Source organism: Balaenoptera ricei, chromosome 7 (assembly GCF_028023285.1).
Source record: "Balaenoptera ricei isolate mBalRic1 chromosome 7, mBalRic1.hap2, whole genome shotgun sequence".
NCBI classification, from domain to species: domain Eukaryota; kingdom Metazoa; phylum Chordata; class Mammalia; order Artiodactyla; family Balaenopteridae; genus Balaenoptera; species Balaenoptera ricei.
The window spans coordinates 59,730,386-59,751,562 of NC_082645.1; the positions used below are offsets into that span (position 1 = coordinate 59,730,386).

A 21,177-nucleotide genomic window follows, 5' to 3' on the forward strand; every position below is an offset into this window, starting at 1 on the left:
AGACTATGGTCCAAAACATATGACTGCCAAAGAACTGTAAGAGAGATACAGCATTGCTGCCTTTGAAGATGGAGGAAGGAAACCACCAGCCAAGGATGCAGGCAGCCTCTCAAAGCTGGAAAAGGCAAGGCAAAAAGATCCTTCCCTAGAGCCCCCAGAAAGGAATGCAGCCTTGCAGACACCTTGATTTTAGCCCAATGAGAGCGGTATCAGACTTCTGATGCTACAGAACTGTAAGATAATAAATCTGTACTGTTTTGGGCAACTTGGTGATAATTTATTATAGTAGAAATAGAAAAACAACACAGATTAAATCACCTAAAAGGACGATGCAATAGTCAAATAAATTTTGATCTTTTAGTTATCTTCTTGCCTTGCCCAAAGTACGACATCATCTTTCAAAAATGTATAAATGACTAAGAAACCATCTTTGTAGTCTGATTTTAGCTTTCATTTGACTCCAGCTGAGAATTAAGAAATTTTCATTTTCCACTTAAGATAATCAAGAGAAGAAAATGACAGAAGAAGACAATTTATAATTATTAGACAAATCAGAAAATAAATACAAAGAGATAACAGCACCTAAAACTGATGATGGTGACACTGACTATATAAATGAAATCTAAGTCTTCAAATGAGAGTATCCTAGATGAATTTTCACAAATTCAAGAATCAATGAATTGGACAATACATTTCTAAGGGGAAAAAAAAAAGGGAAACATGGTATTCTCATCAGTTAAGTCATTCAACTGAAGGACTTCACCATACAATATTCTGCAACAAGAACCTGGACCATTTCATTATGCTCAAAGGACACATAACAATATCCTTCATCTTTTATGATGTTTGTGCACCAAGATTTACTTGATACAAAGAGATTTTTAAGTATGTTTAGATTCATATAAAATTTCTAATAAAGTTGTTTTTCATTATAGTTTTATTCTTATTGTTGTAAATTAGTAAAATAACAAAATATAAACATAGCAAAAAGGTCTATTTGACCCAGATGGTTAATGGTGACGACTGTTTTTCTTAGGTACAGAACATAAAGCAAAAAAATTGGTGAGTTTGAATACAACAAAATTAAATAGTTCTGTACAATGATGGACACCATGAACAAAGTTAACAGACATGACAAAATGGCAAAAGTTATTTGCACTGTATGTAATCAACATGGAATAAATATGTAGAATATACAAGGAACATGGGAAAATCCGTTTGAAAAAGAAAGTAATTCTGACAGAAAAATAGGCAAAGAACTGGAACAATTTATAAGACTCCCAAAGAGCTAACAAGCATTGAACAAATGCTCAAAATAATTGGTGGTACAAGTAAGACAAAGATACATTATTTTGTACCAACTGGACTATCAAAAATGAGGAATCTGGATGATGCCAAGTGTTTCTGGGATATGGAGATAAAGAAACAGTTGTACAAAACTAATCTGCTGAGAGTGCAGGTTAGTTTTATTAGTTTTATACAACTGTTCTGAATAGCAATCTTGCACTGTTTATTCAATTTAAATCTATACATACCCTATGCCTTATCACTTCTGCTCTTGGGAATATATTCTAAACAAATGCTCACAAAGTTCCGTAAGGGAACAATTACAAGAAATTCACTGCAGTGTGAGGTAGTGGGGAGTTGGAGACAACCTGATATCTACCACTGGAAGGCCCAACAGATACACTATTAATTTTACGCAGCAGTGGATTAATGTACAGATAGGAACATACACAATAGAAACATGGGTGATGGGGCAAGGAAGAATCAAAAACAAAGGACAGGAGAGGTAAAAATTATGTAAATGGGAGAAAGGCAGTACAATCTACCAAACTCCTTTTTACCCCTGAAACCTGTTATGCTATATTATAACATAATGCCCCAAAATATATTATGCTATATTAGGAATCAGGTATAAAAACAATGGATTTTTTTCTACACATTATAAAAATTATAGTAAGTATAATTTGCTGTTAAGTACGTATGTAGGGATCCTTTACAAAATATATTTTATATCATTTAATACAAGGAAAAAATGTCAAAGATTACAATTTTACTCACTTTAGCTCCAACACTGCAACTGCCCGTGCTCCCAGTGCTCCCACTTGCAACTCCTGTAAATCTAGCTTCCAATAATTCTTGCCTTCTTGGATCCAGACTATGAAGCTCATCCATTGCACCTATTAAGATAAAAAAACAAACAAAAAAAGTACATGCACATACATATATATGTATTTATATACACACATCACAAAATATGTGTATATAATTAGTTGAGATATAAATATAAACTTAGTGAATTCTAAAAACAGATGAAAGTAAGGACTTAAAGATTTTTATAATGTCCACACTTATTTATCAAAATAATCTATGGTGATGGTGGATTTCCAATACTTTTGACTGCAATCTACATTAAGAAATATATTTTCACCCAAATCAGTACACACATACATACATATATTAAAAGTTCCACAAATACTTCTTACTGTATACAGTACACTCCAATATTTTCTAGTCTATTCTAGTCCATTAAAAAGGAAAAACACTGATTGTGAGCTGTTAAACTGATTTCATGAGCCATTAATGGACCCAGGTCCATAGCTTGAAAAATACCACTTCTCATAATGCAATCTCCCTATTCTAAGCTGATACAGAATTTTGGCACTAAGTGGTATTATTGCTTATATATACTTTATCTGACTAATTTTAAACTGGGAAGACTCTTATTACTGTCACATCCCCAAAATTTTTTGTACAGTATATAGTTTTCAGTTTCTATCAGACAGACAGAAAACACACACATATATCAAGCAGATAACTGAGGTAACATCTATTATTAAACAATAACCCTGAAAATTAAGGGGGAAAAATGAGTGCCCTCCTGTAACTGCTACTATGCAAACTAAAGCACTGATAAAACCTCAGAACTGACATAAATGATTGGTTCTCAAAGGGAGCAGGGAGGATATTATCAGAATTCAGAATCACATGTGGAGCATTTATAAATTACACTAGACCACTTCCATGTACCCTGACATTCCTCTCCTAAAGGTTAAGAGCTATTACTATAAATCTTACCCTTTAAAATTCCCTTCATTACCTTCCATCTTCATCTGGATAGAGGACTACATGGATAATGGCCATCCTTCCATGTTTATTAGCATTCCTGTACCTGCATATATCTTCCCTGGCCATTCCTCATTCTTCCATCTTAGACAAAAAGGTAGCTACCTTCAAAAAGCTAAAGGCTTCAGTTCTTGCTTTTGATCCCATTCCTTCTTGATATTCAAGGAATCTGCATTTGCATGTATCCCCCCATCTCTCTTGCATCTTGTCCCTCCTTGCCTCCTCCTGCCTCATTTATATGTCTTTAAAAAAGAAAAAACAAAAACAAAAAAACTCTTGCTTGAATTTCATGCTATTAATATTACCATTTAATCCTTTCCTTGAACTAGTGATTTATAACCCTATCCTCCTTAGGTCCCTGGAATCTGGTTTCTATTATAAGTATACTCCTGACAATGTACTTTCAAGTATCATCAGTACTTCCAATTTTTTTCTGATCCTGCTATTACATCATAAACAGTCATTGTCAGATGATAGATCGACAGATAGATAGATAGATAGAGAGAGAGACAGATAGATAGACAGATAAGAAGAGCATTTGCTCCAAGGCTCTGATATTTTTTTCCATTTTCTTCATAATGTTTGACAAGCAGAAGTGTCTAATTTTGGTGAAGTGAAAATTATCTAATTTTTCTATTTACAGTTATTATTTTTCTATTCCTTCCAAGAAAACTTTGCATGCCCCAAAGTAAAAAACATAGTGGATTTAACCAAGATGGCGGAGTAGAAGGACATGCTCTCACTCCCTCTTGCGAGAACACCAGAATCACAACTAGCTGCTGGACAATCATTGACAGGAAGACACTGGAACTCACCAAAAAAGATACCCCACATCCAAAGACAAAGGAAAAGCCACAATGAGATGGTAGGAGGGGTGCAATCACAGTAAAATCAAATCCCATAACTGCTGGGTGGGTGACTCACAGATTGGAGAACACTTATACCACAGAAGTCCACCCACTGGAGTGAAGGTTCTGAGCCCCACGTCAGGCTTCCCAACCTAGGGGTCTGGCAATGGGAGGAGGAATTCCTAGAGAATCAGACATTGAAGGCTAGTGGGAATTGATTGCAGGACTTCGACAGGACTGGGGGAAACAGAGACTCCAATCTTGGAGGGCACACACAAACTAGTGTGCGCATCGGGACCCAGGGGAAGGAGCAGTGACCCCTGGGGAGACTGAAGCAGACCTACCTGCCAGTGTTGGAGGGTCTCCTGCGAGGCGGGGGGTGGCTCTGTTTCACCATGGGGACAAGAACACTGGCAGCAGAAGTTCTGGGAAGTACTCCTTGGCATGAGCCCTCCCACAGTCTGTCATTAGCTCCACCAAAGAGCCCAGGTAGGCTCCAGTGTTGGGTTGCCTCAGGCCAAACAACCAACAGGGAGGGAACCCAGTCCCAACCATCAACAGTCAAGTGGATTAAAGTTTTACTGAGCTCTGCCCACCAGAGCAACAGTCAGCTCTACCCACCACCAGTCCCTCCCATCAAGCCTCTTAGATAACCTCATCCACCAGAGGGCAGACAGCAGAAGCAAGAAGAACTACAATCCTGCAGCCTGTGGAACAAAAACCACATTCACAGAAAGATAGATGAAAAGGCAGAGGACTTTGTACCAGATGAAGGGACAAGATAAAACCCCAGAAAAACAACTAAATGAAGTGGAGATAGGCAACCTTCCAGAAAAAGAATTCAGAATAATGATAGTGAAGATGATCCAGGACCTCGGAAAAAGAATGGAGGCAAAGATCGAGAAGATTCAAGAAATGTTTAAAAGACCTAGAAGAATTAAAAGACCTAGAAGAATTAAAGAACAAAGAAACAGAGATGAACAATACAATAACTGAAATGAAAACTACACTAGAAGGAATCAATAGCAGAATAACTGAGGCAGAAGAACGGATAAGTGACCTGGAAGACAGAATGGTGGAATTCACTGCTAAGGAACAGAATAAAGAAAAAAGAATGAAAATAAATGAAGACAGCCTAAGAGACCTCTGGGACAACATTAAATGCAACAAGCTTCGCATTATAGAGGTCCCAGAAGGAGAAGAGAGAGAGAAAGGACCAGAGAAAATATTTGAAGAGATTATAGTCGAAAATTTCCCTAACATGGGAAAGGAAATAGCCACCCAAGTGCAGGAAACGCAGCGAGTCCCATACAGGAGAAACCCAAGGAGAAACACGCCGAGACACATAGTAATCAAATTGGCAAAAATTAAAGACAAAGAATAATTATTGAAAGCAGCAAGGGAAAAACAACAAATAACATACACAGGAACTCCCATAAGGTTAACAGCTGATTTCTCAGCAGAAACTCTACAAGCCAGAAGGGAGGGGCATGATATACTTAAAGTGATGAAAGGGAAGAACCTACAACCAAGATTACTCTACCTAGCAAGGATCTCATTCAGATTCGACGGAGAAATCAAAAGCTTTACAGACAAGCAAAAGCTAAGAGAATTCAGCACCACCAAACCAGCTCTACAACAAATGCTAAAGGAACTTCTCTAAGTGGGAAACACAAGAGAAGAAAAGGACCTACAAAAACAAACCCAAAACAATTAAGAAAATGGTCATAGGAACATGCATATCGATAATTACCTTAAACGTGAATGGATTAAATGCTTCAACCAAAAGACACAGGCTTGCTGAATGGATACAAAAACAAGACCCATTTATATGCTGTCTACAAGAGACCCACTTCAGACCTAGGGACACATACAAACGGAAAGTGAGGGGATGGAAAAAGATATTCCATGAAAATGGAAATCAAAAGAAAGCTGGAGTAGCTATACTCAGATAAAATAGACTTTAAAATAAAGAATGTTACAAGAGACAAGGAAGGACACTACATAATGATCAAGGGATCAATCCAAGAAGAAGATATAACAATTATAAATATATATGCACCCAACATAGGAGCACCTCAATACATAAGGCAACTGCTAACAGCTATAAAAGAGGAAATCGACAGTAACACTATAATACTGGGGGACTTTAACACCTCACTTACACCAATGGACAGATCATCCAAAATGAAAATAAATAAGGAAACAGAAGCTTTAAATGACACAATAGACCAGATAGATTTAATTGATATTTATAGGACATTCCATCCAAAAACAGCAGATTACACGTTCTTCTCAAGTGCGCACGGAACATTCTCCAGGACAGATCACATCTTGGGTCACAAATCAAGCCTCAGTAAATTTAAGAAAACTGAAATCATATCAAGCATCTTTTCTGACCACAACGTTATGAGATTAGAAATCAATTACAGGGAAAAAAACGTAAAAAACACAAACACATGGAGGCTAAACAATATGTTACTAAATAACCAAAAGATCACTGAAGAAATCAAAGAGGAAACCAAAAAATACCTAGAGACAAATGACAATGAAAACACGACGATCCAAAACGTATGGGATGCAGCAAAAGCAGTTCTAAGAGGGAGGTTTATAGCTATACAAGCCTACCTCAAGGAACAAGAAAAATCTCAAGTAAACAATCTAACCTTACACCTAAAGAAACTAGAGAAAGAAGAACAAACAAAACCCAAAGTTAGCAGAAGGAAAGAAATCATAAAGATCACAGCAGAAATAAATGAAATAGAAACAAAGAAAACAATAGCAAAGATCAATAAAACTAAAAGCTGGTTCTTTGAGAAGATAAACAAAATTGATAAACCATTAGCCAGACTCATCAAGAAAAAGAGGGAGAGGACTCAAATCAATACAATTAGAAATGAAAAAGGAGAAGTTACAACAGACACCTAAGAAATACAAAGCATCCTAAGAGACTACTACAAGCAACTCTATGCCAATAAAATGGACAACCTGGAAGAAATGGACAAATTCTTAGAAAGGTATAACCTTCCAAGACTGAACCAGGAAGAAATAGAAAATATGAACAGACCAATCACAAGTATTGAAATTGAAACTGTGATTAAAAATCTTCCAACAAACAGAAGTCCAGGACCAGATGGCTTCACAGATGAATTCTATCAAACATTTAGAGAAGAGCTAACACCCATCCTTCTCAAACTCTTCCAAAAAATTGCAGAGGAAGGAACACTCCCAAACTCATTCTATGAGGCCACCATCACCCTGATACCAAAACCAGACAAAGATACTACAAAAAAAGAAAATTACAGACCAATATCACTGATGAATATAAATGCAAAAATCCTCAACAAAATACTAGCAAACAGAATCCAACAACACATTAAAAGGATCATACACCATGATCAAGTGGGATTCATCCCAGGGATGCAAGGATTCTTCAGTATATGCAAATCAATCAATGTGATACACCATATTAAAAATTGAAGAAGAAAAACCATATGATCATCTCAATAGGTACAGAAAAAGCTTTTGACAAAATTCAACACCCATTTATGATAAAAACTCTCCAGAAAGTGGACATAGAGAGAACCTACCTCAACATAATAAAGGTCATATATGACAAACCCAGAGCAAACATCATTCTCAATGGTGAAAAACTAAAAGCATTTCCTCTAACATCAGGAACAAGACAAGGATGTCCACTCTCACCACTATTATTCAACATAGTTTTGAAAGTCCTAGCCACGGCAATCAGAGAAGAAAAAGAAATAAAAGGAATACAAATTGGAAAAGGAGAAGTAAAACTGTCACTGTTTGCAGATGACATGATACTACACATAAAGAATCCTAAAAATGCCACCAGAAAACTACTAGAGCTAATCAATGTATTTGATAAAGTTGCAGGATACAAATTTAATGCACAGAAATCTCTTGCATTCCTATACACTAATGATGAAAAATATGAAAGAGATATTAAGGAAACACTCCCATTTACCACCGCAACAAAAACAATAAAATACCTTGGAATAAACCTACCTAGGGAGACAAAAGACCTGTATGCAGAAAACTATAAGACACTGATGAAAGAAATTAAAGATGATACCAACAGATGGAGAGATAGACCATGTTCTTGGATTGGAAGAATCAATATTGTGAAAATGACTCTACTACCCAAAGCAATCTACAGATTCAGTGCAATCCCTATCAAATTACCAATGGCATTTTTTACAGAACTAGAACAAAAAATCTTAAAATTTGTATGGAGGCACAAAAGACCCCAAAGCATTCTTGAGGGAAAAAAATGGAGCTGGAGGAATCAGACTCCCTGACTTCAGACTATACTACAAACCTACAGTCATCAAGACAATATGGTACTGGCGCAAAAACAGAAACATACAGCAATGCAACAAGATAGAAAGCCCAGAGATAAACCCACGCACCTATGCTAAACTAATCTATGACAAAGGAGGCAAAGATATACAATGGAGAAAAGACAGTCTCTTCAATACGTGGTGCTGGGAAAACTGGACAGCTACATGTAAAAGAATGAAATTAGAACACTCCCTAACACCATACACAAAAATAAACTCAAAATGGATTTGAGACCTAAACGTAAGACCGGACACTATAAAACTCTTAGAGGAAAACATAGGAAGAACACTCTTTGACATAAATCACAGCAAGATCTTTTTTGATCCACCTCCTAGAGTAATGGAAATAAAAACAAAAATAAACAAATGGGACCTAATGAAGCTTCAAAGCTTTTGCACAGCAAAGGAAACCATAAATAAGACGAAAAGACAACCCTCAGAATGGGAGAAAATATCTGCAAATGAATCAACGGACAAAGGATTAATCTCCAAAATATATAAACAGCTCATGCAGCTCAATATTAAAGAAACAAACAACCCAATCCAAAAATGGGCAGAAGACCTAAATAGACATTTCTCCAAAGAAGACATACAGATGGCCAAGAAGCACATGAAAAGCTGCTCAACATCACTAATTATTAGAGAAATGCAAATCAAAACTACAATGAGGTATCACCTCACACCACTTAGAATGGGCATCATCAGAAAATCTACAAACAGCAAATGCTGGAGAGGGTGTGGAGAAAAGGGAACCCTCTTGCACTGTTGGTGGGAATGTAAATTGATACAGCCACTATGGAGAACACTATGGAGGTTCCTTAAAAAAACTAAAAAGAGAATTACCATATGATCCAGCAATCCCACTACGGGGCATATACCTAGAGAAAACCATAATTCAAAAAGACACATGCACCCCAATGTTCATTGCAGCACTACTTACAATAGCCAGGTCATGGAAGCAACCTAAATGCCCATCGACAGATGAATGGATAAAGAAGATGTGGTACATATATACAATGGAATATTACTCAGCTATAAAAAGGAACGAAATTGAGTCATTTGTTGAGACGTGGATGGATCTAGAGACTGTCATACAGAGTGAAGCAAGTCAGAAAGACAAAAACAAATATCGTATATTAACGCATGTATGTGGAACCTAGAAAAATGGTACAGATGAACCGGTTTGCAGGGCAGAAGCTGAGACACAGATGTAGAGAACAAACGTATGGACACCAACGGGGGAAAACTGCGGTGGGGTGGGGATGGTGGTGTGCTGAATTGGGCGATCAGGACTGACATGTATACACTGATGTGTATAAAACTGATGACTAATAACTACCTGCAGTATAAAACAAACAAACAAGCAAACAAAAAAAAACAACTAATACTAAATTTTCTTTGGGTTATTTGTATGGAAATATGTTAATATGTTTCAGACATTACATGAAATTTCTAAAAATCTTATATGTTCTGGTATAATGTTATAAATCATAATTCTAGTTATTACTTTAAAATGTATATCTCAGAAATAACTAAAAAAAAAAACATAGTAATCTTTGTAAGTTTTATGTTTTTCTGCTTAGGTCCATGATTTATCCTAAATTACTATTTGTATATGGTATGAGGGCAAGGATTTTTTCCCATGTGGTTTTCCTGTTTTATTAACCACCATTCATTGAAAAACAATAACAGCAAAATTCTGCATCCACCAATAAATAGCCTTGGTGGCTTTGTCAAAAGTCAAAAAATATATATATGGTCTAGTATAAAGACAGACATATAAACCAATGGGATAAAATAGCCCAGAAATAAGAGCACCAAGACCATTCTATGTGGAAAAAAGTCTTTTCAACAAATGGTATTTGAAAAACTGGATATCCACATGCAAAAATGTTAAGTTGAACCCTTACCTTAACACCATATACAAAAATTAACTCAAAATGGATCAAATACTTAAACATAAAGACGTAAAACTGATATCAATATCATTAATCATTAGGGAAATGCACATTAAAACCACAATGAGATAGATACCACTTCACACCCATTAGGATGGCTATTATCAAAAAACAGACAATAACAAGTGTTAGCAGGGATGTGGAGAAGTTTGAACCCTTGTGTGTTGGTGGTGGGAATGTAAACTGCTGCAGTCACTATGGAAAACAGTATGGCAGTTCCTCAGAAAATTAAACATAGAATTACTACATTATCCAGAAAGTTCCACCTCTGAGTGTGTGTATGTGTGTATGTGGGTGTGCTTCACCCCTAAAGGAAGTGAAAGCAAAGACTCAGATATTTGTACATCCAAGTTGATTGTATTATTCCCAACAGCCAAAAGGAAAGAGCATCCTAAGTGTCCACCAATGAATGAATGGATGAATAAATAAAATGTAGTATACACATAAAATGGAATACTATTCAGCATTAAAAATGAAGGAAATTTTGACTAGAACATAGATGAACTTTGAAGACATTACGCTAAGTGAAATATGTAAGACACAGAAGGACAAATACTGTATGAACAAACCCTTGTGTGTTGGTGGTGGGAATGTAAACTGGTGTGGTCACTGTGGAAAATAGCATGGCTATTATACTAGAGTCCTAGAGTAGTCAAATTCACAGAGACAGAAAGTAGAATCATGGATGCCAAGGGCTGAGGGACATGGTGGAATAGGGAGTTAGTGTTTAATGGGTACAGAGATTTGCTTGGGGAAGATAAAGTTCTGGAGATATGGTGGTGATGGCAGTACGACAGTGAGAATGTACTTAATGCCACTGAACCATACATCTAAAAATGGTTAAAATGGTAAATTTTATTTATGTATATTTTACCACAATTCTTAAAAATAATTTTTAAAAAAGAAAATAATAAATTGGATTTAATCAAATATTTGAATTTGCTAGTTCAAAAAACACGGTTATAAAAATGAAAAGGCAAGCAAGAGACTGAGAGAAAATGTTTACAAAACATGTATGTGCTATATATACTATGTCCACTCTTTGGCTTGGAAACTGGTTGCTGACCCAATAGAATTTAGCAGGAAAGATGAGGACATTAGTCCCTACTTTGACTTGCACCAGCTAACAATGTGGTATTTTGTTTCCCATTGCTTTTGTTTCTTAGATGTATAGCTTCCTCTCCTCCATGAGGTCCTAGAGGAAGCTGTACATTCAAGGGAAAACAAAACAAAACAATTAGCTTCTAACTGAAAACCCTTACTAGGGTTCCCAACCCCACTGTAGTCCTTAACACCTTCTAACAAGTTTTTGTGACATTTTAAAGAGTCAGTATGTCCCAAAGACCCTGATATAACTCCTGGCACATAAGAGATGCTTAACAAATATTAGCATACCTGCCTAAAAATCTACCTAACCTTGACTACTAGAGCCTTGCTTCTCAAAATGCAGTCCACTGACAGCAGCATCTGTTATCACCTCAGATGCTTATAGGAAAAGCAAAATCTTGGGTTCCACTCCAGACCTACCAAATCAGAATCCATATTTTAACAAGAGCCTCAGAAAATTATGTACACTCAAGTTTGAGAAGCAGTGCTATAGAACAGAGGATACCACAAACTTTGGAAAGAGCCTAATCATAAATATTTTAGTCTCTGTAGGCCACTGGGCAAAATCATGTAGATGTTTATGTAACAAGAGAGAAAAGCTTCCCATAAACTTTTTGTTGACAAAATTTAAGATGTAATGGGACTTCCCTGGTGGCACAGTGGTTAAGAACCCGCCTGCCAATACAGGGGACACGGGTTCGATCCCTGGTCCGGGAAGATCCCACATACCGCAGAGCAACTAAGCCCATGTGCCACAAATACTGAGCCTGTGCTCTAGAGCCCATGAGCCACAACTACTGAGCCCGTGTGCCACAACTACCGAAGCCCACATGCCTAGAGCCCATGCTCCACAAGAGAAGCCACAGCAATGAGAAGCCCGCGCACCGCAACAAAGAGTAGCCCCCACTTGCCACAACTAGAGAAAGCTCGCGCACAGCAATGAAGACCCAATGCAGCCAAAAATAAATAAATGAATAAAATATTTTTTAGAAAGATGTATACGATAACTCTATATAATATATTGTAATAGATCAGTCTGATAATGAAAAGAATGGAATTGGCAGGGGAGGGGGGAACATTCTGCTTAATTTGAGTTTCCTATAATCAAATATATTCCAAGTACTCATCTGATAATGATCAGATTTTATGGATTTATCTTTGAAAAAGTCTTTTCTGAAAAATAAGTACTGCTGAATGCTGATATAAACCTGGAAACACATGACTTTAATTGAGCATATTCATTATCTCAAAGGCAGTTAGAGAAGTCTATTAGATTATTCTTTTGATATTTGCCTCTCAGTATGTCACTACAGTGCAGATTAATCACTTCCAATTGAAGGTTAGGTAGAAGTTCCTCAGATGCACAATTAAATTGATTCTGAATTATGGAAACATTCTTTGCACTTGCATCAATGTCTGAAAAATGCTGCTGGAACTGTAGTTTGAGGTTGGAAAATATATTCAAGCAAATTCATGTGGGAATGAAGATCTCACTTTGATGGGATGAGAAGTGTATAAAGCAGCTTGATGGTACTTGTAATTCAAACATTAAGTTATCACTCAAATGACTTTACTGCAGCTAAATTTCACGTATCAGCGCTATTTTGCCGTGTAATTCTAGGTTAAATTCATTTAAAAATATTTCCAACTCTGCAGAAAAAGCTGATTTCCAAAGCCAATCAGTATTTGATAATAGTGGTTGAGGGCAGTCCCATTTGTTCAGAAAAATTTCAATCTCAGTCCTAAAATCAAAAAACTGCAATAAAATGTTACCACTGCTAAGCCAGTCAGGATATTCAGCTTCTATTTCTAACAAAAATTTGTGCAGCTGATGCTAGTTAGGTCCATGAGAGCAAATGGAGTTCACCATTAACAATACTGATTCAATAACATGATAAATTCACCTATTTTCTGCAAAGTACCTGTTGATGAATAATACAGTGAATAACAGTAGGCTTTGAACACCTCACATTTTTACAAACTTTGTAAATGTGTCCAACTAAGCCTTTTTCTGTTTCACACATATTTTTACCACCACCAGCTGTAGCATGTCTTAGCAGATTCCACCTCAGGTTGTACTTAGTGTTTTCTCAACTGTGAAAATACTCTTGCCTGTAGTTGTTCTACACAGATTATTCATAGGCTAATTTTTCTGCCACTTCAAACTTGGCATTGACTCCTCCAATAACCAACAACTGAGTAGTATCAATAAAATCTGTGAACTCATCAAGAGGCAAGGAAAACCACTCTAAATCTTTCGCCTTGTTTTTAAATTAACTATTGATGTTGTTTCAAATGTCCTCAACTCTTAAGTCAACTGTTCTTGCCAAAAAGTTAATAGTCTAAAACAAGTTTATTTTCTCTGGACACATTTCTTTGCTGCAATCAAACACAGTTTAATTAACTCACCATCAGTAAATAGCTTTCTTTGCTTGGCTAACGAATGAGTCACTCAGAAACTTATTTTGGTGGCAGCCTCATTTTCAATTTTATTTTTTATGAAGTTATGCTGTAATGAGATATTCCATTTTAAATGGACTGTTACTTTAAAAATTTGAGAGTTGAGAATACTGTGGTGTATGCTTAGTCTAGAAATGTCAACATATACTGTATTCTATCACAGTGTCACTGCAAAATAAGAACAATTTCTTGCTATCTAATTCAATAATAAAATAATACACACTCCACTGTGCCGTAAAAAGCATGCCATTCAGAGTCCATTGTTCTCTTCTTTTCTTGTTTTGACATGATGGATATGCAGTGGTATAAAAAAAAAATAAATATTGCAGACTGGCAATACACACGGCACTCAAAATACTGTCAAGTTATAACTGCAGCACTGAAATTCGTAGTGCACCGAAGCAGTAAGAAGTGAAGAGAATGCCATATAGGGTCTCTGTCACAACTACTCAGCTCTGCAATTATAATGCAAAAGTGGCTGCGTTCCAATAAAACTTTACTTACGGGTACTAAAATTTGAATTTCACATGTCACAAAGTATTAGTCTTTTGATTTTTTTTTTTAAGCATGAAAAAATAGGTAGTTTGCTGACTCCTGTTACAGCTAACACATTTCAGAAGTTTTAATCTTTTATGAAATCAAACTGTCATTTCTGATACATCCAAAAATTTGGTTCTCAATTACAAGAGGTGAGATTTTTCTGAAGAATATGTAATTTTACAATGATCCATGAAATTCTTCATTATACAATAAACGCTTACACTTTTGAAAAAGAAAAAAATTATAAAAGGGACTTCCCTGGTGGCGTAGTGGTTAAGAATCCGCCTGCCAATGCAGGGGACACGCGTTCAAGCCCCGGTCCGAGAAGAGCCCACATGCCATGGAGCAACTAAGCCCGTGCGTCACAACTACTGAGCCTGTGCTCTAGAGCCCGCGAGCCACAACTATGGAGCCTGTGTGCCACAACTATTGAAGTCCGCGCACCTAGAGCCCGTGCTCCGCATCAAGAGAAGCCACTGCAATGAGAAGCCCGTGCACCGCAACAGACAGTAGCCCCCACTCGCCGCAACTAGAGAAAGCCTGTGCGCCGCAACTAGATAAAGCCCGTGCGCAGCAACGAAGACCCAATGCAGCCAAAAACAAAATTAATTAATTTTTAAAAAAAAACAAAAAGAAATGGCAGTGACCTGCCCAAAAGCCATTCTATGTTTAAAAAAAAAAAAATTATGAAAGACACTATGAAGACCATACCATCCTTAAAGAATACCCCATCTCAAAATACAACCACCTGTCTCCTAATTATGCTACTATTCTTACTGAACTGCTCTCCAAAATCTATTGTAAACCCAAAACTTCACATAAAACATGTAACAAGAGATGTCACTACTCAAATTAGAGATCAATCACATCCTATTTTATGAAGAACAATTTTAGGAAAACAACATAAATAAAACCACAATTTGACCCATTAGAGCAGTCTGTCATGGCCCCTTCTAATAACTTCTTTTTTCCTCTCTCTCTCCTTCTCTTTCACACACACACTCACAAACTCACTCAATAAATGTTAATTATTATACAAGTATGGCCTCCCAAGGTGGTCAGTCTAAAAAAGGACACATGTATTTGGACATATTAGCAGCTCTGGTTGGTCAACATTACTTTATAGTTATAGCACCTTTTTTAGGACAATGAATCAATTTTTCATTATTTCATTTTTAAAGTGCCTTAAGTCTTCATCTTCCTTAGCAGAGTCAAAACAAAATAAAAATATCTAGAAAGCATGTTTTCAAAAGGTTAAAACCAGAATACCAGTTACCAAAAAGAAATGAGTTTGTTCAATAAGACCTTTCTAATATTAGATTCAACTGCTACTCAGCCATTACTTCATATTTTTTTAAATTTAAAACTTCCTTTACTCTGAAAATATTTTAATTCATTCCAGGTTTTAATTGTTACTTTTCATATTACATATGATAAGCTGATTTATACAGAATAGTAAAGTCTTTCTTCAATTAATACTTTTCACATTATGCCTGACAAGGCAGAGATTAAAAACAGAAATACCATAATAAAGTTAGAAATTATTTCAACAAGATAAAATATTCCATTTAAATCATTCCTTTTCATTAGTTTTTAAAATGCATTTGAAAGTATAGGAAACTAAAAGAATTCAACAAGTTTACACTGTTTAACACTCCAGAATTACTTCTGACTCATCTTTAAACATCCACTCTAACATGGTTAATAAACAGAACATATCTATGTTCATATACAGTATTTTGTATATTTAGTGGATATACTTATTATTTTTGTTGACTACGTTGCACTTCATCATTTATTCCACTGTCTGATCTCCTATTTAAAACCAAATATTCTAATTTTTTGGCAGTTAAATGAACATGTTAAATGACCTATCACAAGAGCAGTCCAAATTCTTTATTTCCTAATATACTTTTTCCCTCAGGAATCCAATAAAAATACCACCCACATTTTTTATAATGATTTAAAATATTAACATTTGGACATTTAATTCACTTAAAATTTAACTGTACATATCTAGAATTTTTTCCAAAGGGAAATATCATACAATTTCTCACAAATTTGACCTTTCCCCACTGATCTGAAATACATCTCTAGTCATGTGTCACATTCTGATATAAACATGGGTGTGTTTCTATATTTAATTGCTTCACTAAACTATTTCTGAACCATATATATCTCCATTCTATCTATCTACACATACAAATATTTATGTATTGTACATATACACATAAATATTTCACCTAGAATGACTGAAAAGAGTATGTATAAAAAGCCAAGTTTCTGAATCTATTCTACTGATACACATTCAGTTACATAAGCCTGTGGTAAAGAGAAAACAGGTCTGATCTAGAATCACTCCAAGTCAGATTAATACCTCACCTTAACTTTAAGATAAGTCATTTTAAACACTTTAATTATAACCCTTCCAGCAAAGGATTCAGACAACCTGAGACCGAATTTTCATGTAACGATATGTAGCTTGCCCCAGAGGTGAGGCATAGAGTTCTCGTTTATGCTTCTCTATACTGTCATGACCTTGGAGCATGAGAATAATTTAATTTCAATTTTATTCTTATAAATAAAAAATGTCTGACAGCTACTTTTTCTTTCATCAAAAATAAAACACACACACAGATAGACAAGTTGTGTCAATATGACCAAGTTCCTTAACCTCTCCATGTTTCAGCTTCCTTATGTATAAAATGGAGATAATAAAAGTATATACCTTATAGTTGTTAGAGTAAAATAAGTTAACATGAAGAGTTCTGAACTATATCTGTCACTTAGTAGTCAATAAATGTGAACATACATGTATGCTAAAATACAAGTGCTCAATAAACACTGGCATGTATAATGTACATAATATAAGCTCTCTTCCAGCTTTCTCCCTGAAGCTAGAAGTTCCTGGTAGGTAGAATAGCATATACTTCAATGCCTCATTTCTTTAATGTATTAATAACATGACTAACTCCTCTTCCTCTAGCTTATAACAATTTACCTTAAAAAGCAATTATACACATATACACACATACATATATACATATATGTATACACACATACATACATATGTATATATACATACATATATATATCTTAATACTAGGCTATTTTTCTATTTTAACATATAGTTCTCATTTTAAAGATGAGGAAATTGAGACACTGAGAGGTTATGTTACAATGCCTTTTGTAAGAACTTATATCCACTCAACTAAGCACCCTTGTCCCAAAGGAATGGTCCAAAAGAAGGGTGTAAGGGTGTGTGTGGGTGTGTGTGTGAAAGAGAAAGAGCGCCTGCCGAGAGAGCACGTGACTGCACACGTAAGAAGGAATGTTCTCCAGGAAAGCTCCAAAACAGGATTTTGGTAAAACCTCCTCACTACTAGGAAGTCAGCTGGTATCCTGTCACTAACCAAAGTGCAAATTACTTAAGAATCTTTTGTAGTTTCATGAGTTTTCCCATTATTAATACAAAACATACTTGTATTATAACAATAATAAACAATACAAAACTAGAAAAGTGAAAAGTCCGAGTACTACCCTGTCTCCCAAAATCCCACTCCTCACAGGTAACCACTTAACATGCCTTAAAAAGCACAGTGATGATTTACTGCCCACAGTACTCCTTCTTGGTCTATTCTTCTATCCCAATAGTGCAGGGTAAAAGAAGGGCTACAGAACAGTCTTAGAGTTCATTTGCAACAGGGAAGGAAATCTCTGACCAGGAAGTAAGTTGCATGTACTACATGTAAGAAGTCCAACTTGAGCACTATCTACCTATTAAAATACTACCTAAAACAATGCATTATAATAAACAAGGATAAAATATTCTAAATGTTTATACAGTGATTTCAACATAAGTATCATCTCACCAACACTGGCTCTATCATGGCTTCAACAAGATTCCTGAAATGAATTTCTTCGGACATTTATTGTAGCAATGTAACTTTAGGGCTAAGGTGGGCTCTGCTGCAAGACTGAGTTCAAATCCCAGCTCTGCCACTTAAAGACCTCCTCATCCATAAATTTCTGGTAATAACAAAGTCTAGCTCACAGGATTGTTAGGTGAATTAAATGAGATAATACTTGTAAGCCCTTAGCAGGTTCCTGGAATACACAGCCTCATTAATTTTTGCTTACTCTTACTAAGTGCCAGAAAAATAAGCAACTTACCCAAAATTGCATACCAAACAAGTGATGTGAGGAGAGAAAGCAATAAAAGATTATCAGTAGACAGGAGAGCAGGCCAATTTACTCACTTACTTTTCAATTTCTCTAGCCTAACTCTTCACATAAAGAAGAAATATATATTTCTCTCAATTAACAGATCTACAAAATTTCCAGCAAAACAGACTACTCTGTTTAGGAACCCTACCTGCTCTAAGTGCATAAACATGTCCAACACAAATTATACTGCTCGATGAAAATAAAAATAATCTTTAACCATCACTCCTAACTCTGAATTGATGTAAAACTCCACAGTGCCAAAGTTTAGGATCCAGATACATAAATTAGCGCATAAGCCCACTGAGATGATAATGTTCCTCTAGAAAGACACATTTCCCAATGAACAAATACCCAAAAAACAAAAAAATTTTAATTTTAGTAATAACTTCTATTAGCTGCAACCTTAACAGAAACACCAACCTGTAACTTGAGATAAATATATAACACAAACTAAGTAAACCAATTTGAACAAAGGATGAAATATTATAATTTTTAACAGGTTCAACTGTATGAAGTTACAGGTATTCAACCATTTTTAATCTATAAAATAGGTTCAGATGGTTCAACCCAAAACTCAATGGCCAAGGTATAATCAATCCCCTAGTGCCTTTACAAATGATTATGACTGCCATTTTTTACAGTGTTCAGCGATTCAAACAAATTGTGGGTCACATCATTCTCATACATCTTTATTAGTGTTTAAATCTCAAAACTGCCAAAACAGAGTGACAGATGCAAAGTCTTACTAAGTTTATAGCTTATAAGGTTGGCCCTCAAATTTTCACCATAGTCTCTAGCAAATCTATACAATCATTTAAAAAGTCTGACTTATATACCAAGTTTTCTTTCAATTATAGCAATTTTCTGACATTTCTTTCCCAATGCCAATTTATTTGCCTTATGCAAAAAGGTACATGTATTTTTATAAAATTGTGACGATAAAGAAGCAATTTCAAGTCTTTTCCTTTTTACCCTTGGTCATGAACCCAAAATTGCCAACACTACAGAAAAATGCAAAAATGCAAAAAACTAGAACCTAAAATAATCCCCCCCATTGTCTACTACCCAAAGATAACCAAAGTTAACATTTAGGTTTATTTTCTTTTTTCTGTATACTTTTTACTCAACAATTAAGATTACACTTTATAGTAGCTCCCGGCATTCAAAGATGTTTCCACATTTCTAATTTCAACCATCTGCAAAAGACTCTGAAAGTTGATGACATAAAAACTGCTGAAGTGCTACTAAATGAGAGAAACTTATAACACAACCTCCATCCACCCAATTCTCAGTTTGGGTTTGTTTTTCCTTGTCTGTAGTCATATATCCGGAAACTCTCACAGTTACTCCAACCCCCCACGAAAAACATTTTTTTGGGAAAAATGTTCCCCCCAAATAAACGCAATTAATAATATTAATGATGAAAATGACAGCGGCAGTTATTTGCCATAAAAAACAAGCTTCAGGGGACTTCTCTGGTGGTCCAGTGGGTAAGACTCTGGGCTCCCAATGCAGGGGGCCCGGGGTTCGATCCCTGGTCAGGGAACTAGATCCTGCATGCATGCCTCAACTAAGAGTCCGCATGCTGCAACAGCATGAATGAATGAATAAATATTAAAAAAAAAAACAAGCTTCAGGTAAATTACAAACTTATGTATTTATATAATACATTCACTGCATGTTAATGTTACTACCCTAATAATATAATGCAGTGTACATGTTTTAATAAAATTTATTTAAATTTCTTTACAAATAACTCCAACTTTTGTGTTAAAATTGATGAGTAGTGAAGCTGTGTGATGGGTACATTAGGGTTCACTGCAATATTCACTCACTTCAATAAATTAAATTTTTTCCCATAATAAAAAGTTAACTTCTTACATTTCCCCACATTTTTGTGAGGAAATTTGTGTTTTAAGGGCATTTGCAAATTTCAGAACTAGAACGTTGTCTGGCATCCATTACTACTGTCAAGATCCTACACTAGTTACTGCATTCTACCCTATGTTCTTCCAATTATACAAAAGCAATTTTCCACATTATTATGTTTTCATGAACATTATTTTCATGGCTACCTAACATTCCATTAAATGGATATACATTAAAATGTTTAATTATTCCCCTACCATTGGGGATTCAAGTGGTTTCTAATTTCTTGCTATTAAAAACAGTGCTGCAGCAAACACTGTCCTACCTAAAATGCTTTATTTGAATGTAGGGTTATTTCCTTAAAACAATGACTCCCAAAGCATGATAGGAAAGACGACTGTAAATATTTACTATCCCTCCCCAGACTCACCTCAGCAATCTCCATCCAGAGTCATTAGGTAACTGTGCAGAAAAGTGCTAACACAGTAGACCTGAGGATGCTATCTTTAGAAAGTCCTCCCAGCAAAGAAATCCCCACCTTTCCCTAACTGATAAGGTGGCTCACAGTGCCTAGGTTATACAAACAATGTAGTATAACTAGGAAGAAGATGCCCCAGTAAAAACCTTGAATGCAGAGTCTCTAGTGGATTTCCCTGGACACACACATTGTAC

The 21,177-nt window shown here is 35.7% G+C and overlaps 1 protein-coding gene across 2 annotated transcripts in view; it reads right to left on the reverse strand.

The window, feature by feature from the left end:
* The window catches only part of TLK1 (tousled like kinase 1), a 197,327-nt gene that overhangs the window by 108,999 nt on the left and 67,151 nt on the right, over positions 1-21,177 (reverse strand). For both annotated transcript variants that reach the window (XM_059928082.1, XM_059928081.1), the window contains exon 2: positions 2,065-2,183. In XM_059928082.1, the coding sequence (XP_059784065.1) occupies positions 2,065-2,178 (114 nt within the window). In that variant the 5' untranslated portion in view covers positions 2,179-2,183. The remainder of the gene's footprint in view (positions 1-2,064; positions 2,184-21,177) is intronic.